At 38.1% G+C, this 20,897-nt stretch overlaps 2 protein-coding genes across 2 annotated transcripts; both read right to left on the bottom strand.

The window, feature by feature from the left end:
- Positions 1 to 2,337: 2,337 nt before the first annotated feature.
- Positions 2,338 to 3,613, bottom strand: LOC121742405 (cysteine-rich and transmembrane domain-containing protein WIH2-like). Its single transcript, XM_042135534.1, has 3 exons — positions 3,450 to 3,613; positions 3,133 to 3,340; positions 2,338 to 2,638 (listed from the first exon to the last, which is right to left on the bottom strand). The coding sequence occupies exons 1-3, from the start codon at positions 3,499 to 3,501 to the stop codon at positions 2,593 to 2,595; spliced, it is 306 nt and encodes a 101-aa protein (XP_041991468.1). The 5' UTR covers positions 3,502 to 3,613; the 3' UTR covers positions 2,338 to 2,592.
- A 6,213-nt stretch (positions 3,614 to 9,826) lies between these two features.
- LOC121795966 (2-oxoglutarate-dependent dioxygenase 11-like) lies at positions 9,827 to 11,156 on the bottom strand. Its single transcript, XM_042194651.1, has one exon. The coding sequence runs from the start codon at positions 11,068 to 11,070 to the stop codon at positions 9,976 to 9,978; it is 1,095 nt and encodes a 364-aa protein (XP_042050585.1). The 5' UTR covers positions 11,071 to 11,156; the 3' UTR covers positions 9,827 to 9,975.
- Between the last annotated feature and the right edge of the window lie 9,741 nt (positions 11,157 to 20,897).

A 20,897-nucleotide genomic window follows, 5' to 3' on the forward strand; every position in this document is an offset into this window, starting at 1 on the left:
ATATCTACATGAACAGAACCATGTGCCTGGATGTTCCAAATATCAAAGCTATGGAAAGGGAACAATAGGTTATAGCAAAGTGGTATCCACTGACAGTCAACATGTAATGAATGGCAGTCTACAAAAACAAATTTTAATAAGAAAGTCAACTTGAAAAGAAGTTATCAATGATTAACAGAAATTCCATCCATTATACGGCAGTAATAAGTAGTAATAATTAGATGTAAGTATGAGAATGCATGTGTGTGTGCATGCGCGCAAAAGAAAAGAAATTACTATGGAAAGGAGGGAGTAATAATTATAACAACCAAAGGATGATTAGCTGAGCTTGCGACAGCGCCGTACAGTGAAAGCCAGAAACAAGGTTTCGGGATCGATGAATCCTGGCTTGAGTTACAAGGCTCATTCTCATCAGACATGTACGGCCCAAATTTATTATGAAAAGCTTGTTCTTTGGTTCTACTTAAGATTTCCAATAAATGGGGCTGCTCTGTCTTTATGATAATCGATCCAGTACAACTAGATTTTGAAGGCATCATCTTTGCTGAGATTGAAGATGACATAATTAAGAAAAGGAATGTGTGTAATAGGTGGGAAACTGAGGGATTATGAATATTTTTGTAACAATGCCATTGCCATCCATGCCTGTTAATGTTATCAAGTCGAGAAAAAACTTGGAAGTCAATCATGAGAATTGAAAGAGGACAAATTGGAAGGCATCTATGTAATCAAATAAAGAGAGTGTTCCAATTGAGCTAGCTTGTTTGAAACACAATTCACCACTATGATGGCTCAGGCCGCATAATGAGATAAAGCAAAGCAGTGTCATGCCACAATGCAGGCAGGCGCTTGTTGGGGTGAAGATAGGTTTTGTTCCCAAAATTGGGCCTAAATTTATGAAGAGAATCACCACCAAAAGAGCATGTATATAACGCCATATATATTCATGAAATAGGCTTTTATTAGCATAAATGGAATGGTCCCCAATCAGCTGTTCAAATAAATTGAGAAACAAACTAGTGACTGTGCTTTGTTGGAAGGAAGCATAGATGTTCAAGTTGGACCACATTTCCCACCACCTCTACCACGCAGGCTTCATTAGTTCGCTCTTTTTTTTTTTTGGTAACATCTCCAGATACAGAATTATAACTATGGACTCTCATTAAAGTCCCAGCTGAATACTCTCTCTCTCTTTTCTCTATGCTACTTCTCAGATAATGATATTATTATTATCTAGGAATTGCTCCCTCTTGTCTCATTAAAAATGAAATATTTTTCTTTTTAGATTATCACATTAAAAATGAAATGTTTCCTAAAATAAAAATAGCATCATATCTACTTTTTCATTTCTTTTACTTTATTCTCTCATCATTAACTCACAAAATAACACTACATAAAATCTCGTGCCGAAAAACAAATGTTTCATTTCTAATGGAAAGGAGAAAGTATTTCATGTATATTCATTTTTTCTTTTGATTCTTATATGGGTTAATATCTAATAAATTGTTTTAATCTTAAAATATACCCCCTCCCCTTTGTCCTAAGGTAGTTGAATCGTATTTTTCTTGAATTGTCTTAAAGCAATTGAGTTTTTTTTTTGGGCAAAAACTTTATCTCCTCTCATACTTTACTCTCTCTTCGTCTCTTACTTTATTCGATCTCCAACTATCTTGGGACAGAGAAAAACAAAGATGTACCTGTTCTTTCAAAAAGAATAGTTTTGAAATTTAACTAGCTCGAAACAAAGTGAAAATTGTATTCGAACAAAAATTATACTATTATCATAATTTTACGACAAATAATAAACATTGTGAATTATTATGAGAGACATGGAAAGAGGGCATCTCATTGTTGGAGTTAGGATCTCAATAAAATAAATCATACTACAATGCTTTGAAAAATGCAAAAGATGAAAACATTAAACATGTAAGACAGCTGCTACGAAACCGAGAGAACGACGACAACTATGATGAAAACGAGACGGTGGATTCTAGCTCCATTGATAGATGAAACGAGACAATGATGACAACTATGACGAAAGAGACATTGAAATACAACTCCAACGATTTCATTGAGTTTGACTGACTATTGAGGAAATGAAAAAATATAGAGTATTCTCGTCTTTTAAAAAAAGAAATTCTTTTCTTTTTAATCCGTTTCCTATAAATACACTCAACTTTTAGAAAATAGAATCAATAATTTAGTTCACTATTTTTTTCTATCTCTTTTTATTAATTTTGCATAAAAAATGAGGGAGTGAAGTACTATTTTTTAACTTCCAAAAAAAACTAGCACTACTATGATGAAAACAAATTACTACAACAGAGACAGGCGACATAGCAAGAAGAAGAACCATATAATACCGCCTAGAATAAAAAAGACAATTTTCTACATTAATAGAAATTTACACCAGTAGAAAAAGAAATCATTACTCACAAATGGAAGTCAAGTCCAGAAATTACATAAAGGGGGGAAAGAACATGGAAAAAAGATGGTGGTTTTGGCATATAGAATGAAGAAGCATGCATCAAGGAATCAGAAGGCCTCAATTCTCGAAGCAAATCCCCTTTTCACAGTTTCTTTAATCACTCATCAGAAGCATGCATCAAGGAGACAGCAGCAGCAGAGAGCAGCCAAACTGCAATAAAATCAACATTATTTCATCTCCAAATTAATACCCACAAAACACAACAAAGTCTTATTATCATGTCACAATGCAAAGTCAACAAGATTCAAGGACATTTATATGTATTCGTGTCATAAGATGTAACTACATCTGCAACAAAAGCCATGGTTAATTAGCAATAACGAGAACAAAAGAGATAACTTGGAGAAAAATCATGTAATTGTATCTCAATCATGCACGCATTAAAATAGAAATTCAGATTTCAGAGTGTGAACATATAAATTGCCAAATCAATTACATAATCTACCACAAGCCAATCCTAACATAACAGTAATTAGGGTTTACATCAAATTAACCGTGACGCAATAACGGACGCGTTGACACGGCGTCAACTCACAAAATTTCAGATCTGCGGATTCATAATCGGCATAACGAATCCGATCAATCAAATCAACAAAAAACTTATAGAAAAAATTAGACAGTTAAAAGAAGTAGTATAAACTTACCATCCTCCCAATACTCCGGTACTGCCACTGGAGTGGTGTTGCTGCTGCGGCGGCGGATGGCCGTACTGGGGGTGGGGGGCGTACTGCGGAGGATACCCCTGGGGTGGGTAGCCCTGCTGCTGCGGGTACCCCTGCTGCTGCGGGTACCCCTGCGGCGGGTATCCAGCCGGCGGATATGCATCTTTCGGGTAGCCCTCCGGCGGATAACCTACATTCCATATTCGAAAGAAACATTAAACTGACAGAAAACCAATATCCGATGATTTTGGTGAAGAATTTCAAAAGGAAGAAGAATATGTGATCAAAATTGGACTTGCCTTGAGGCGGAGGTACACCCACTGGCGGCTGATTCTGATTATAATAACTCATGATCTCTTCACTGATAGTGTATCAACTGATTGACTTCTGTATCCGCAGATCGCAGAGAGAGATATTTTATGGGTAGAGAGAGAAAAAGATGGAAGACAGACGATATTGGATTTGGAGGAGTAGTTTTTATCTAGTTTTGTCACAACAGTTCAACCACTTAACTGGGTCGGGTTGGCCTAGCCCAATCCATACCAGACTAGGTTGGGTTGGGTCAGGTCTAGGCTACTAGAAAAAGAAATGGGTTTAGACTGAGCCATAGAAAAAGCACCCAACTTGATAAACCCACTTCATTCGTGTGGTCTGGGCCGAGGCGACCTTCATTAATGCTACTTCATTTTATATTTCAATCAACTTCCTTTTTCAACATGTTTATATTTAAATTAATTTTAATTTTTATAATTTAACTTCATAAAATTAAATTGATGAACGAATGTTTATGTTTATATAATAATGTATAGTTAAAAATTAATCAAAACCTTAAACTTCCTCGACTGTGTATACATATAGCTTATTTTTATGTTTATAATTTTATTTTAAAAAATTAAATTAATCATACAAATAACTAATAATTTTTAAAAATAATATTACATGATTAAATTTTAATTTAATCATATAAAAACAAAAACACTTATCAAATATGCACAAGTAATGATAAAAAAAAATTAAATTTCTGTAATGCACCATATTTATAGGCAGCGGAGGAAGTCTCGCGGGGTCGGCCGACCCCACCGCCATCCCCGGAGAACCACCGGAAGACTCCTCCCAACAGCCCCCAACCCCACGGCATCCGGAACTCCGCCCCACTAGACATGCACAAACCGAACCAGACAGCCGGTTCATGAACCGCAACCGGCACCGACGGTTCAAACCGGCTGGCGGTTCGGCGATTTCTGATTCAGGTTCAGGTTCGGGAATATCGTGAACCGTAACTGGCGGTTCAACTGTTCCAACGGTGGGATTCCGGCTAGGTGTGCAGAAAACCGCCGGTTTGAACCGCCGGCTGCGGCGATGAAATTAAGCCGCCTCCAATTTTCAACCCGCAGCCCCCCTCCCAACGGTTCCAACGGTGGGATTCCGGCATAGGTGGCAGTGTATAGGCCTGAAAACCGGTCAGAAACTGCCGATTTCCGTCAGAAACCGTGGACTGAATCGCCGGTTCAGGCGGTAAACCGACCGAATTTGAAATTTGATTTTTTTTATTTCTTCCAATTTTACTCCTATAAAATACCCTACTTACCCCATCATTTTTACTCACCCCATTCTTGTGTTAACAAGGATTTCCTTCTCTCAATCGCAATTTCTCTATTCTCTCCTCATTCTCTCTAATTGCTCAAGTTGTTTACTAGTTACTACTTACTACTATATTTGTTGTTGTGTTCGTAATTTACCATTTATTCAATACTCCATATTCCACACTACTTTCATTTTGCACTATGTCTTCTTCTCGTGGTGGACCGGGACGTGGTGATCGGGGCAAAGGAATTGCCCAAGATCAAAGTAGTCTTCCCTCAAAATCAAGGCGACCTAGTCATCGAGAAGTTATGGAAGAGGTTTCCCGAGTGGCGGCTGAACGCATGCAAGTAAGTTCTAAAAAATAAAAATATTTTTACAATTCATAATTTCATAAGATTGAGTTTTTTAATATTTTTGTTCCTAATTAAACTTCAACTTATATAATATTTATAGATAGAATAAGATCATAGGACCGCCATGCTACTCGCTGAAATGCATCAAGGTGGGGGCAGGGGCGGTGGTTCCCAACAAGATGACGAGTACGACGTGTCTATATCGTCGGACTCAGACAACAATGATGATAGATCTCATTCTCGTATTCCATCTAGCATCGGCGGAAATGAGGACATGCATCCTCCCCCTCCACCCACTAACACCACAAAAGCTTTGAAATCTGATATTTTTGTTAAACACTACAAGAAGGTCCCGGTGATGATTCCAAGTCCTCATGATCTGCACTCTCAAGAAGAGACATCGACGTTTCATGCATATTGTAACTATTGTGATAAAGTCTACAAATTTGCGAGTGGTGGGGGATATGGCACCATCCGTCGTCATTTAGTGACAAAGCATCCGGTAGAATGTGGCACTACCTCTACCCAAACCCAACTAAACTTCCAACTCGGTGGCTCAGGTACGCCTCTTTTTAAATATGATCAAGATTTTTTTGCTGACGTTATGACTAGATGGGATGCAATGAAGCATTTTCCTTTCAATGTTTATGATGACAAAAAATTTGAGGTTACTATGCAAAGTGGTTTGAACATAGCTATCAAAAGAGTAGGTCGAATGACCGTCCAACGATCTACCGTTAGACAATGTTTGGAGAAAAAAGTTGAATTATCACGTTATTTACTAAACTTGGGACACAAAGTGAACATTTGCTCAGATGTACGGACTGATTGTTTTAACCGACATCCATACATGGGCATTACGGTTCACTTTGTGGACAATACTTGGACTTTGAACAAACGTTTAATTGGTTTTAGAGAATTTGAGACACCACACACTACACCCAAAATTGCTTCTTTAATTATTCAAGTTTTGAATGAATTTCAATTATGCAATAAGATATTTTTTGTTGGTTTTGATAATGCAACTGCTAACACTGCAACTATTAATGGCTTGATTGCGGCTTGTGCTCCGGTTATTGGAGGTAAGTATTTTCATCAAAGATGCATATGTCATATTTTAAATTTATGTGTACAATATGCGCTTGAATTATGGCAAAAGCATGTTAGTCCTATTAGAACTGCAGTTAGATAAAACCATCAAAAGCCACCTATTGGCAAAGCTTGGAAGAAGTATTGCCATCAAAAGAATGTAAGTTATACGAATTTTACCATGGATGTGTCTCATAGATGGAATTCGGCATATGATTGTCTGAATTCTACTTTGACGCATAAAGATTCTTTGTGTGATTTTTTTAGAACCTATCCCGTTTCTGATTTATATCTTTCGCATAGTTGTTGAGATCATAGCGTGACTTTATTTAAATTGTTAAAATATTTCAAAAATGCAACTGTTGAATTATCAGGTGTTTATTATTGCACTGTTGTTCGTATTTTAGAGCATTGCATGTATATATCACTTGGTTTTAAAACTACGATGAAAAATGATTACTCTTCACCTGAATTGATGTGTGTTTTATATTATATGATTGAGAAATGGCTTAAGTATTTCAGCAAGATTCCAACGGTATTTTTTATTGCAAAGGTCTTGGATCCAAAATAGAAATTAGCCGGTACCTCCAGGATTTTAGATTTTTATTATAACAATTTGAGTTCTATTAATATTGGTCCACTTAAAGCATTGCAATCGGATACCAGTGACAAATTCGGAGTAGACCTCTCAGAAACATTTCAAATAAATCTCCCGGACCGGTCAATTATCTAACAAACCTTCGAGTTTAACTTGCGTGCTCTCTACACCGAATATGATACCGAGTATAACAGTACCCACCAAGTCAGAAGACCTCCCCATCCTCAACAACATAACTTTGGCTTCGCATTTCAAGCCGATTATGATGACCCCGATGCGCAATCCCAATTAGTCGACCTATACAGCTAGAGCACCGGCGGAAGGTCGACCTCAGGTATGGTAAGTGAGTTAGATTTATATTTCGATTCACTCTTTTCCTTTGGTGATGAAGGTCCTACTCCTCCCGCCCAAATCTACGTCCTCGATTGGTGGGGAAAACATGAGAAAGATTTTCTCATACTTGCGTCAATGGCCAAGTAGATTTTTTCTATTCCGGCTTCCACTGTCGCCGTCGAGTCCGCTTTTAGTGTTGGCTCACGTGTGTTGGATGAATCAAGAAGTAAGCTCTCCGCGAAAAATATGGAAGCCGTGATGTTACTTGATGATTGGGCCAAAGCTGACGTCAGAGAACACGAAAATGATTGGGATGATCGTCAGGAGGGATCACAAGAAGAATTCACCGGGGATGAATCGTAGGCCAACCGTCAACCGCCGGCCAAGCCAAATAGGTAAGTAAGGTAAGAGAACTATGTGGGCTTTGATTCCCTAATGCAAATGAGCACATTGGGGATACGTATGCACCTCAACTTAAATTTTAAATTTAAGTTGAGCTCAAGTCATTTTTCCTTTATTTCTTTTTTCCCATTTGTTTCTAGTTTAAAAATATGCGAATACAATTAAATAATTGTATTTGTATATACTCTAGTCGATGAAGTAGATTTCTCTATAAGGCTAAATTCGGGAAACTTTTGACAATTCTACTATAATTGTTGATTGTTAGACTAAACTCAACATTTAAGGTTGAATTGCTAAAGGTGTCCTCAATTTAGTTATGTAAAAAGATCTTCTTCGCCGACTAAGAGTATATATACTTATAAATTTATTGTTCAGAACTTCAAGTCTTTTTGGTAATTTGTAATTAGCTTCGTTGTAGTTGTAGACTAGTAGTCTCGTTGTATTTAAATTTTTGTTTAAGACTTCAAGACTTTAAATTTTTTGTGATTTGTAATTGTTGTAACTTGTAATCTCAATAAAATTGCAACTTTCATAGTGTTTTTTGAATTTTATTTATGCACATTTCATAGATAAACAAAAAAAAAATACAAAAAAAAAATTACGAAATATCGAACCGGCCAAAACCGGCGGTTTTGAACCACCTCGTGAACCGGCGGTTTTTTGAACCAGAACCGGAACCGCCGGGACTCTTGGCGGGCCGGTTCCGGTTCATGGTAATGATGAACCGTGAACCGGCGGTTCATGAATCGGAACCGGCAGTTTCCGACCCGTGTGCATGCCTACGCCCCACGATTCATCCTCGGACCTCAAGCAGCGCAACTTTTCCCTTCTTTTTATGTATTTGGCTTAGGTTTGGGCTTTTTATTAATTAAAAAAATACAATCAATACTTTTCTTTTTAACAATTTTATCTTTATATAAGTGTTTAAACTTTATTTATAAATAAGAATTCTCGGTTTCTAGTTTATTGATCATCTTTTAATCATGATTTATTACTTTTTAGTTTTATTTTTTAGCTGTTTATTGATTATCTTTTAATCTTGTTTTATTATATTTTACTTTTATTATAAACTAGTAGGAGTAGTAACTAATAAAATTTTTATCTAGTTTTAATAAATATAATAATTACTTTTGATTATTGATTTTAATTACTTTTCATTTAGATTAATGAACACATTTCTTTTATAAAGATTTTGCGCTTTCATCTGTTCTTCTAGTACTAATGTTGAACACGAACAACGACTAAAAGATACATTCATAGCTATTTCCAATGAAATAACTTTAAGTTAGCTTCAAAGCATGATTACTCGTAGAAGTCAATTATCACGTTTAATATAAAATAGAGATATTTCGTTTGCAATGTATTTTTATTACTTTTTTATATATTTAAATACTCTTTATATTAATTTTCTCGTCCGACACCACCATTTTTAATTCCTGGATCCGCCATTGTTTATAGGATAAAGTATACACATAAAAATTAAAATCAAAACCATTAGAAAAGCACACACGAATAGAAATAAGGTAAATTGCAGAAAAATATAAAAAGAAAATGGATGTGATGCCCACAGCCCATTTGGTAGAAATTTATTTTACCACTTCACGAATAGTAATTGTTAATCGCCGCTGATCTATAGAGTGTGTTAGAGGATTAGCGATTTAGCGTGTTTCATGTTTGTATAGATGATTGGGTACATTTGTAAGTTGTAACACTATAATATTATGAAACATATAGCCCTTTCATATAAGAATAATGCTATGCGGCCACATTATGGCCAGCCATAAATTAATTAAATAAAAAAATTGATTTTTTTTCAAATTTTTGGTTTAATACTACTTGATTTTACTTTTATATCATCTTCATTGTATGTTGCTCAACATGTTAGTGTTGCTCTTTCGTAGTTTTTGCTCAACTTATTACTACTGTCATTTCTTGATTGTTGCTCAACGTATACACTAATTCGTGATATTAATGTGTTTTACGTAATGGAATTCAAAGATAAGTATTAACTCACAAGTCCATTTACACACATATAAGTTTATATCGGTAATTCTAATTTTTTTATACATGTAAATGGACTAAATTAACTTTTTATGGCATGCCACATTATGGCCATTTAGCATCACTCTTCATATAATTAATACATCTCATCAAACATGAAATTGATATGTTAATATTACACGGAGTATTAAAAATTACGAAAATTTTCTCACATTTATCTCATACTGCTGTATAGTAGTAGTAGTAGATACGAAATGAGCCCCTAAATATTCAATATTAATTTCTAGAATAACATACGATTTGTATTACACAACTATACTAACAAAAGCATAAATACATTAAAAATAGTGAAATAGTAATTGACTATTGGAACGTGTGTAAATAGACAAAAAAAGACTACATTTGGGTTTAGACATATTAGCACCCCCTACTTCATGAATGCACAATGGTTGATATTATTTGTATCTAATTAAATTTGGCAAACATTATGGCTTGTTTAGTAGGTGTTGGGCTTAATTTGTAAAAATGGTCTAAATAGTCTCCCACCACAACGTTCTTATACTTATTGGACTCTCCATCACTCACCGGCTCAATCTCCGCTCCCCTTGGTGGCCTGTAAAACAACGCGACCGAGAATCGGCCCGTATCAGGTTGCGCCACGGCCCGGTGCCACGAGCTCCGGAACCTCCCATCACCCATGATTTCAATGAGATCTCCTACATTGACAAGCAACGAGTCACATGGCCACGGAACTGTGATCCATTGATTGCTCTTCAATACTTGAAGCCCATTTTCGGATCCGAATTGGGTCAAGAGAGTTAGAGCACTAGCATCGCTGTGTGGGACCAAGCCCATTGTTAAATCGGGCCGGGGGCAAGCCGGGTAATAGTTTACACGAACATTAATCTCGCTCGTGTCTGGATCAAAATATCGCGAGAATGAATCTGTATCGCACGAGATGGCTTCTGCAAGAGCTTCTAGAAGCTCGTCTAGAACTTGGCGGCCAATCTCCACAAAATTCTCCACGGCTGGCCGGAAATTGGGTGGATTGTTAGGCCAAACACGGAGGCCTTCGGTGGAGCCCACCGGAGCCGCCTTCATTGCCAAGCGGTCGATCCAATCCAACGGCTGATGCTGCGATTTGAAGAAATTCCGGCCGTATCCCATGTTATCGGCATCCGTGTACGTTCCCACACTGGATTTTTTGTCCTCGAAGGGCAGCTCGAAGAAATTCTTGACGACTTGTTCCACCTCCTCCAGAGCCCGTGGATCCAACCCGTGGTTTCGGATGATAAACATGCCCCATTCATCGCAGATGCTGGCAAGTTTGCGGAGCTCCGTGGCCCGACCCGACTTGGTCCGGAGCTTGGCCATGTCTATCGCGTCAAAAAAGGTGTGGGGAGGAAACGGGTGGGCTGCGACCGGGTTTTGGATGAAGTCTCCGGGTAGGATCTTCAGCCGGGCCAAGTCTTGAACCACAGGAATTTTGATTGTTTGTAGGTGCCCATTTTGGTCGATGAATTTGGTGTCGTGGTGGTGAATCCTTTCAATATTTTCCATTTCCTTTTTCTCGTTTTTGGTGGAGTCTGGAGATGATGTATCTGGTCGGCACCACTGTAGTCTGTAGATGATCCAAATCACTCTCAGTCTTACTGTTAAATGGTGCTCGTTAATATTGTGATCTTGAAACATCCACGTGTTCTTCTCTACTGCCATTTTACTTAATTTATCCATTTACTGTTTTTAAGTTTCTCAAAATCATAAAGTTATAATTTTATTAAATGAAATAGTAGTACTAAAACTAAACTCACTGAAATTACAAACTTATCTCGACTGCTACTATTGTAGATGAGATTGATGACTAATTGAAGAGCTTGATTAGTACTGCTAGTACATTGAATTCGAATTTAATTATAAAGTCTGAATATCTTTTACTCTTGTTTTATTAGGATATATATATATATATATATATATATATATATATATATATATATGATCAAAGTATAATTAATATTAAGTGAATAACTAGAGAATAAATCTCAGCCACTCATTATCTTAATCCAATGACCAAAATAAGTAAACATTTTTAGTTAATAAAAACTGCATAGGGGTATTTTAGGAAATCAACTTTAGTTAATAAAAACTGCATAGGGATATTTGCTTTGTTGGCATTTGCTTTCGAATTCATGGCTACGGCCACAGTGGGGGTGACGCCGGAGAGGATACTGGCGGCGGTGGAGGAACTGGCAAAGGCGATCGGGACGGAGGGGCTGGTGGCGGGGCAGGTGGTGGACCTCAACTGCCTCTGTACCACTTCCACTCCGCCGCCGCAACGCCCGCGGAATCACTCTCGTCGCTCAGCAACTGCGACGAAGATTCGCTCTCGTCTTTGATAGGACTCGTCGCATTGATCGGAGAATTTGCAGGTGAGGAATCCAAACTGAAATTGAAATCGAAATCAGAATCGAAATCATTGAGAAGAAAGGTTTGTATGGAGTCGAGCCAAGCCAAATCGAATTCAGATGCGTTTTCAACTTCCATGGATATGTATGGATCTGCAAATGAGGTGTTTGCAAACAGCAGAATCAACATAGCTATGATCTTTGACATTATACTGCAACAGAGAAAAGAGAGAGGGGTCAAAGTTCCAGTCTTCCAGGGAAAGAGATGTAGTAGATTAATCAATTAGAAATATTGAGAAATGATTTATGTAGTTACTACGAAATTATTGAGTAATATTGATATATGATTAATGGATTGACTTTATACACGTGCATCAGAATCACGGCCTGCACCACTATATTTTGTTTTTTTTATTGTGATGATCTCCCAATATGAATATGTTACGCAAGCTTTTAAAATTAATACTCCTATTTTATTTCTGTGATATTTTGCTATAGTGATATATTTTGTTCACATCAGCGAAGTAAAAACATGCTTAGAGTGATGTGTTCCATGGTTAGAGTGATGTTTCTGTGATATTTTGTTATAGTGATCTATTTTGTTCACACCAGCAAAGTAAAAACATGATTCGAGTGATGTGTTCCACGGTTAGAGTGATGTTTCTTTGATATTTTGTGATAGTAATCTATTTTGTTCACATCAGTGAAGTAAAAACATGCTTAGAGTGATGTGTTCCACGGTTAGACTGATATTTTTGTGATATTTTCTTATAGTGATAGTTTTTGTTCACATCAGTGAAGTAAAACATGCTTAGAGTGATGTGTTCCACGGTTAGAGTGATGTTTCTGTGATATTTTGTTATAATGATCTATTTTGATCACATCAGTGAAGTAAAAATATACTTAGAGTGATGTGTTCCACGGTTAGAGTGATGTTTCTGTGATATTTTCTTATAGTGATCTATTTTGTTCATATCAGTGAAGTAAAAATCTGTGAATGAAAATCGCGAAAGAAGAGAAAGCAATCCATATAACGGCGTTCCCGACTTGTCCCCAATTGGCAATTGTTGTTCTCTCTCAAAATCTATTAATCTCAAAACAGCATTCGCCATCCATGAAATCACACTCCTCTCTCGCATAAAACCAAATTAGTAATCGAAGAGGAAATTCATCCGCGGCCATGGCAATTTCCTCCCCACTGCTAATCCTTCCCCTCTCTCTACCACTCCTCTTCGTCTTCCTCGCTCCTCGAACCCTGCCGCTACGCCAAATCTCCATCTCCCTCCCCGACGAGCTCGACGACCTCCCCCTCTTCCACAAGGCCATCGCAATGGACTCCGCCAATATCCCCCGCCGCCAAATCGCACCTCTCCTCCACCCTCCGCCGCCCTAAAATCGCCTTCCTCTTCCTCACCAACTCCAACCTCCACTTCGCCCCCCGATTCTTCTCCAATGCCACGCTCAACCACTACAACATCACTTAATGAAACGGTGGAGAATCGATGGAGAATTTGAGTAGAAGAGACGACGGACTGAAGAAAAATTATCTAAATGAGAGAGATTCATGTTTTACCCAACTTTGTTTGTTAAATGACTATTTTACCCCCGCCTACTTATATTGTGAAGTAATTTTCTGGATCAATTTCGAAATTCTAAGCTGATTTTCAACCCTTGATTTCTTAATCTTGTGGTTGAAATTTATTCTCTAGTTATATACTTAAGGAGTACTTGCCCTATATCACTACTCTCTATATATTTAATCTACTTCTTATTGTAAAAAAAGTAGAATAAAAAAATTATAGTCAAATAAAGATATGCATTGTATGATAAACAATCTCTTTTATATTCATAATTTGTGTTTATTTTCAAACAATAAACAACTTATCTAAATAGCTTACAAAACATATATATTTGTATATGGTCATGCTTATATTTTTAGGTATAAAGTACACAATTGTTGCATTTAGAATAGAAACAATTGGTTTCTTTGAGCAATAACATCAATTAACGAAGCCCAACAGTAGTTCAAATAAACCCAAATTTGATTTTGAACTTAGACACATACACATCATGCACGTAGTTAATTAGGTTAAAATTTGCTTTAGCTATATAACGTAAATGTTTTATCTCTTAATTACTATTTCACAAGCACCCTAATTCCTAAAGCCTCTCTTAAACTTGGATCCATTTAGCATAGGTAATTAGATCGAATATATATGCTCTATTTCTAGTAGTTAAAACATCGGTAAAAACTAATCATAATTGATAGAGAAGCAAAACCAAAGAAATAAAATAGGAGTAGTAGAAAACACCACTTGCTCAACAACTAAAAATTACTAAGATGCTACAAGCATGGTTTCTCAACAAACTTGTTCCCAAAAATAGTGTCCACCATACTATTTAGCATTTTAGCTAACAAATTTCTATTTGTAAGGTATTAGGACATTCTTCCGAGTTTTATGAGCTAATATCACTTGTCTTATTTGTTACTATTCCCACCTCTTTCATTCCGACTTCAGTTTCCACTTCCAAAACCAACGTACATAAAGAAAATGGCAAATCAGTTGGGGAATTTGGTAGAGACGATAAGATCCAAGGTTCGATTGTTGAAGAAATCAAAGAAACGGTACGTGAAAATAGACAAGAGCGCGAGCGTGAAGCTCGAAATGCGCAGCCGCAATGCCAGAAAACTCATTGATCGCCCCGGCATGATCTACGTCTCTTGAATATCCTTCTTCCTTTTTCATCAATATTTTCATTTATTTACAACTTTTTTCTGTTGCCAAGATCCATCCTTTTTTTTCGCGGAGATTAAACCAAGATGCGATTGTTTTTTTCTTGAGGATTCTGGAGATGGAAATTCAATGGCGATAAGATTATAAATTGAGATCACAACCATTTTGAAATGACCAAATGCCCTTATACATACACTAAAGAAAAATTTATACAACATAAATTTACTCCCAAAAGATAATGTTACTATTATTTGATAAACTTTAGAAAATTATAATTTCAATTCTGACGATAAAGTATATCCATAATTTAGTCAGCAAAAATATTTGCTGTACGTATAAATGGAAGCTCAAGTTATCAGAGTATAAATGTTGTTTTTGTTAAGTATGCATCTGAAAGGAGATTTGTATATTCTGAAATCTGCGTCATTAACCATAAAAGTTATCTTTCCACCCATAATCTCCACACTCAATTCCCAAAAACTGCCGTATTATACCAATCAACTCTTTTACCATCTAAATCTCAACTTATATATGGATTAGTGGGTTGGAACAAATACTATAACAGAAAATAAAACACAATAATTCCAACAAAATATATAAGCCACCCTTTACTCTGACCAGATTAATTCTGGATTCCATATTCCTCTATGCTATCCTAAAATTTTGTGTTGAACATGTATATAAACACTAAACAGAGTACACTACATAATACAAGACTGATTCTCTATTTTGATCAAGAAATTAACTGCAGAGATACTACTATGACAAAATTTATGATATGTGACATGTAAATATACATATAAATAATATTCCACGTTTCGAAAAAAATGATCAAGGCTGCTTCTGTTTCTGCGTGTAGATATAGTCAATATGAGCCTCAAGCGTACTTCTCATCAACAATTCGTCTTCTGCTTCTCCGCCTGCTTTCTCTACTTCATCACCCTAATTATTATCAAATCAAATATATAGAAATTCCTAATTATTATCATGTGATCATGTCATATACAAATACTATAATTTTCTGGTGATGAATTAGACATGTGCGTATAGCTAACCTTGCTGTGTATTTCAACGGGAGTGACGTCGGCAAACTGGGGCTCCGGCCGGGCAAGGATGTGGCCGGAAAATGTTAGGAATAGGAGGAAGGTTATGATGAAAAGAGACACGATCTTGGCCATGTTTTTCTTTAATGTTTTTGCCCACTTGAACGCTATCTAGCTACTTAAATATTATATGGGATGAATTGAATTTATAGAGGTAGGGATCGTTCAAGAAATTTATAAGAGTGGGGCAATTTTGTCATTTTCCAAACAAATACTACTATATACTAGTATATATTTTCCTAAGGAGTGAACTACAAAAATGGTCTCTGGACTATGGGTTTATCCCGCCCATAGTCCCTGGACTTTAAAAATATAGCCAGACATCCCTGGACTAAGGGTTTATCTCGAAAATGGTCGTTTTCACTGTTTTCGGTCGAAAATACCCTTTTGGGGGGTTTGGGCAATTTAATTTTTTACACTTTTAACATTTTAAATCTGATATTATTTCAGTTATGTACTAAATCTGATATTATTTCAAAATTATCATTCTTCTTCCCTTTTGTCATCCATCACTTTGTTTCTTTATTTCAATATTAGATTTAATTTTATAAAATTTAATTTTAAATTTCAATTTTTAAATATCAATAAATTTTTTTAATTATAAAAATTATTAAATGACAAAAATTAATAGTCATAATCAATATTTGATGGTGTCTAATATTTAATCAATAAGGTATGGCAACGCCTTAGTTTTAATCAATATTTAATAGCTTTAATCATAAATAGATCATATAACACGATTTATTCTGAAATAAATATGCATCTAATGTAAGACTAATACAATTTTCGTTTATTAATTTGAAAACAATCAAAATTTACTAGAAAATTTCAACAAAAATACCCCATATAAAATTTTTAGTAGGATCAAATTTTTAGTCAACTTCATAATATTCAACCACAAGCAATTATAACAACCGAATGAATGCTAAATAGAATAGCTCTTATTTTTCCATCATGATTAATATTATTTTTTGTACTTCTTCAATTCAGCTGAATATTATATTAAATAACAAAAATTAATAGTTTTTATCAATATTTATAGTGTCCATGAATTAATAGTTTTAATTAAAAAAATTATTGATATTTAAAAATTAAAAATTAAAATTTAATTTTATAAAATTAAATCTAATATTGAAATAAAGAAACAAAGTGAATGATGACAAAAGGGAAGGAGAATGATAATTTTGAAATAATATCAGATTTAATACATAATTGAAATAATATCATATTTAAAATGTTAAAAGTGTAAAAAGACGAAATTACCCAAACCCCCAAAACCCCCAAAAGGGTATTTTCGACCGAAAACAATGAAAAATGACCATTTTCGAGATAAACCCTTAGTCCGGGGATGTTTGGTGATATTTTTAAAGTCCGGGGACTATGAGCGAGATAAACCCATAGTCTATGGACCATTTTTATAGTTCACTCTTTCCTAAACTTGTAACGTTTGTACAAAACAACTGATGATTGGGCGAATTTTTGATGGTAATAAATGCAGGTAATAAATATAGATCACGACACAGAAAGTTACGTGGTTCGATTTACTGAGGTAAATCTACGTCCACGGGAAGAAAGGAGGGCAAATTTGTATTGCTTGATCTGGATTACAGCTTACAATACTGACTTGCTATATGAGATTCGATATCTAGAGAGCTTAACCCTTGTCTATCTGATCTAAGTTCTATTTATACATTTGAACCAAGATCGTGGCTTGCAGGTTGACAACTGCTTCATACCACTAAATAGATCGTGGGTGTAGTGGAGGTCGTGGAGGTCCTGCATGGGTCCACTATCTCCTTGTTCGGTCGAATACTGAGACCGAACTGCTGAACTTTGCCGATCAGCTTTTGCCGATCTGAGAGTAGAGCTTGATTGGTTCTTTTGCCGATCTGAGAGTAGAGCTTGATTGGTTGGCTTTTACCGAGCTGTAGGCTGCGACCGAACTCTTTGGTTGTGCCGAACCGAACTAAACTCTTTGGTCGTGCCGAACTGATACTCTTTCTTGGGTTTTGGGCTAATGGGCCGTCACTGCTATTGGGCTCGCCATTAGGGTTTAGTTGTTTAGTTCGTACCCCATCACTACCCCCCCGAAAAGCGAAGTGAATCACTTCGGCATTTTGGATGAGTGTAAGGGGGAGGCTGACGTCAGGGGACGTGCCATGCGCGTGTCTGCATTAAATGCGATAGCAAATCCGGCCGTTGAATCCAGAAAAAGGGGGATTTGAAACGGCGCTACGGATTTGAAATGCCTCTGTGAATCTGATAAATATTACCATTTTCCATCATTGGAACACTTTTGCTATTGTTTCTTCTGCATTCTCTCTCTTTTGCGCAAAATTTCCTTCCGCTCCTTCAAGAATTTCTTCAGAACTTCTTCAGACTTTCAAAGAGTAAGAATCATGTCTTCTTCTTCTTCTTCTTCTGAGTCAGGTAGCGGTAGGAAAGGGGGTAAGGGATCTTCTAGCCGGAAAGAGTCCGGGGAGAAGACCGTAGAATACTTTCACAGCATCTTGAGTAAGGACACTGTGATATCCCTACACGGAAAATATCTTCTTCCCGGGGGGAAGGTGGTGATTCCCGACGACGATCATAGGGCTAACTCGCCGCCGGAGGGTTATGCCACCGTTTACGAAGCCTGCTTAGAATGCGGGCTTCGTTTCCCTCTTCCCCCACCTTTTGTAGAGCTTCTTGATTTTTTCCAACTCCCTTTAGGTCAGGTGACTCCGAATTCTTGGAGGCACTTATCGGCCTTTGCTGCCGAACTGCGTAGGCTAGATAAGGATCTGTCTCTGAGGGCAATCCTTAATTTCTTCCAGTTTAAGAGGAAGGGATCTTGGTTTTACTTGATCCCTTTACAGCCCTTTAGAGCCTTTTGTAAAACCAAATGGCCGAAATGGCAAAATCGTTTCTTTTTTTATAATAGGACTTCGGCTTCGGACTTTTCCTGGAGAGGGCCGAAGTCCGTTATTCCTCATCCTCGGGTAGAACCGTTGGACGAGCTCGAGGCCGAGCTCAATAAGATTCCCATGATTAGGAAGCCATACTTGGAGTCTGAGCTCGTCAAGGGCGACTTCGTGTTCGACTCCTCGTCTTCGGACGACGAGACTGAGGGTGAGGATTTCTTTTTTATGCATTACTGCCTTGACGACGAAAACTAACCTTGTTTTCTTGCTTTTTGGCAGTGAACTTGCTAAACAAGCTCAGTCGCAAATCCTCCGAATCTAAGGAACCGGAGAGGCCGAAAACCACCAGCTCGGCGTCTGATGCCGAGAAGAATCCGAAGAGGCAAAAGACCTCTTCGGATCCAAAGAAGCCGGAGTCGACTTCGGCAAAGGGGAAGGCAAAGCTTCAGAAGCCCCCAAGAGCGCCAGAGAAAGACGTGGTCTTGGCGCCTCCTTCGGAACATATCTGTGAGCCCTTTTTATGGCCCACGGACTTCGCCGAGGTGAATTCTCTTCTTGATTTTCTGGCCTTGCTTTTTTCCTGTATTTTTTGTGGCCCATCGGTTGACTTTTTCCTTTTTCCATTTTCAGAGGAACGATATGCTCAGCAAGCTCGTCGCAGTTGAACTCTCTAAAGCGTCCAGCGACTATGCTGAGATGCAGAGGAAGTTGACTGCTGCTCGTCACCAGGCCGAACAGGCTAGGGCAGACTTTGAGAAGGCAAGGGCTGCTAGGATCTCGGCTCAGGATGAGGCACAGCGGGCAAAAAACGAGCTCATTATCCATAGAGAGCAGTCGAAACAGAGGGAGGCTGCTGCCGTGGTTGCCCAAGGGGAGGCTCTCCGTGCTTTCGCGGAGAAACTCTTTTTGAGCAATCAATTTTCGGCCTTTGTCGGTGATCTGCTGAAACTGATGACCGATAATGCTGAGCAGGGACCCGAAGTCGTCCTGCCGCTGTATGGCCGAGAAATTGCAGCTCGTCTCCAGAGTCTGCCGCTCCTTGACGAGCTCGCGTCTTCCTCGGTCCTGCTTTCTGCTGACCGAGTCCGTAATTGCCAAGCTGACCGGGACGAGAACATGGAGGCCATCTTTGCCTCCTTGGGACCTGTTTCACCCGCTCCAATTTTCCAAGGAGAGGGTGAGCAGGAAAACGAGGCCGGCAAGGAGACCGAGCAGCCGGATCGGCAGACCGGCGACGGGCAGGCCGAGCAGGAGGTGCAGCAGATCGGCTATGGGGGCGCCGAGCAGGCTGGGGGGAGTAGGGAGGCTGAGGCTGAAGCCGAGGTGGACAAGGAGGGAGAAGCTGAAACCCAGAGGGGAGCCGGAGATGAAACTGGCGGAGTATGATTTCGTCTCCCTTCTCTTAGTTTAGTTTCTTTCTTCCTTCTTGTAAAATGGCCTTGAAGCCCTCCTTGTGTAAAAATTTTTTTTTCTTATGAATGAAAAAATTTTCTTTCTACACTCGTGTCTTCGTATGGCTTTTCTTGATCTCTTTTACTCCTGTTGTGGTTTACTGCCTGCTCGGTAAGCTGAAATGCCGAACTGACCTAGCTGCTTTGTATTCTTTAACTCTAAGGAGCTGGAGGTACTTCACTGGAAGCGGCTATACTCTTCGGCTTTAAACGAAGCTGAGAAAAAAGCCATAGAGGACCAGATGAAGTATGACGAACTCTTGGCTCGTTCAGTGGAGCTGGAGTCCGACAATAAGGACTTAGAGTCCATAAGGAAGGATCTGGAGGCCGAGCTGGATATTGTCGTCGCTGAGAGGACTGCATATGAGGATTTCATCTGCGGTCGCGGGGGAATGAGCATATCTGAAGTTCAGAATCAAGTTGATGAACTGTGGGAGGAGCTTCATGTACTCCGGAGGAACAATGCGCTGGAGAGCTCGGCTTGCCAACAAGTTGTGAAATCATTGCGGCGCTGGGCTTCTCGGTACGACATCATTCTTTCCCGGCGTCCTTCAATCGAGAGATTCCTTAGGCATTTCCCGCCAACAGATGCTCACACTCCAGCTCAAACCTCTGATCCACTTGCTCAAAATCCTACTCCAAATCAGCAACGAACTCAGGAGCAACCGGAAACGTCAAGACGAGAACGGACTCAGGAGCAACCGGAAACGTCAAGACAAGGACGGACTGAAGTTCGTAGAGGAGCTGTGATTATGAGTGAGCAAGATCAACAAATGCTTCGTGAAGAGACTCT

The sequence above is a fragment of the Salvia splendens genome, chromosome 1 (genome assembly GCF_004379255.2).
Source record: "Salvia splendens isolate huo1 chromosome 1, SspV2, whole genome shotgun sequence".
In the NCBI taxonomy this organism is placed as follows: Eukaryota; Viridiplantae; Streptophyta; class Magnoliopsida; order Lamiales; family Lamiaceae; genus Salvia; species Salvia splendens.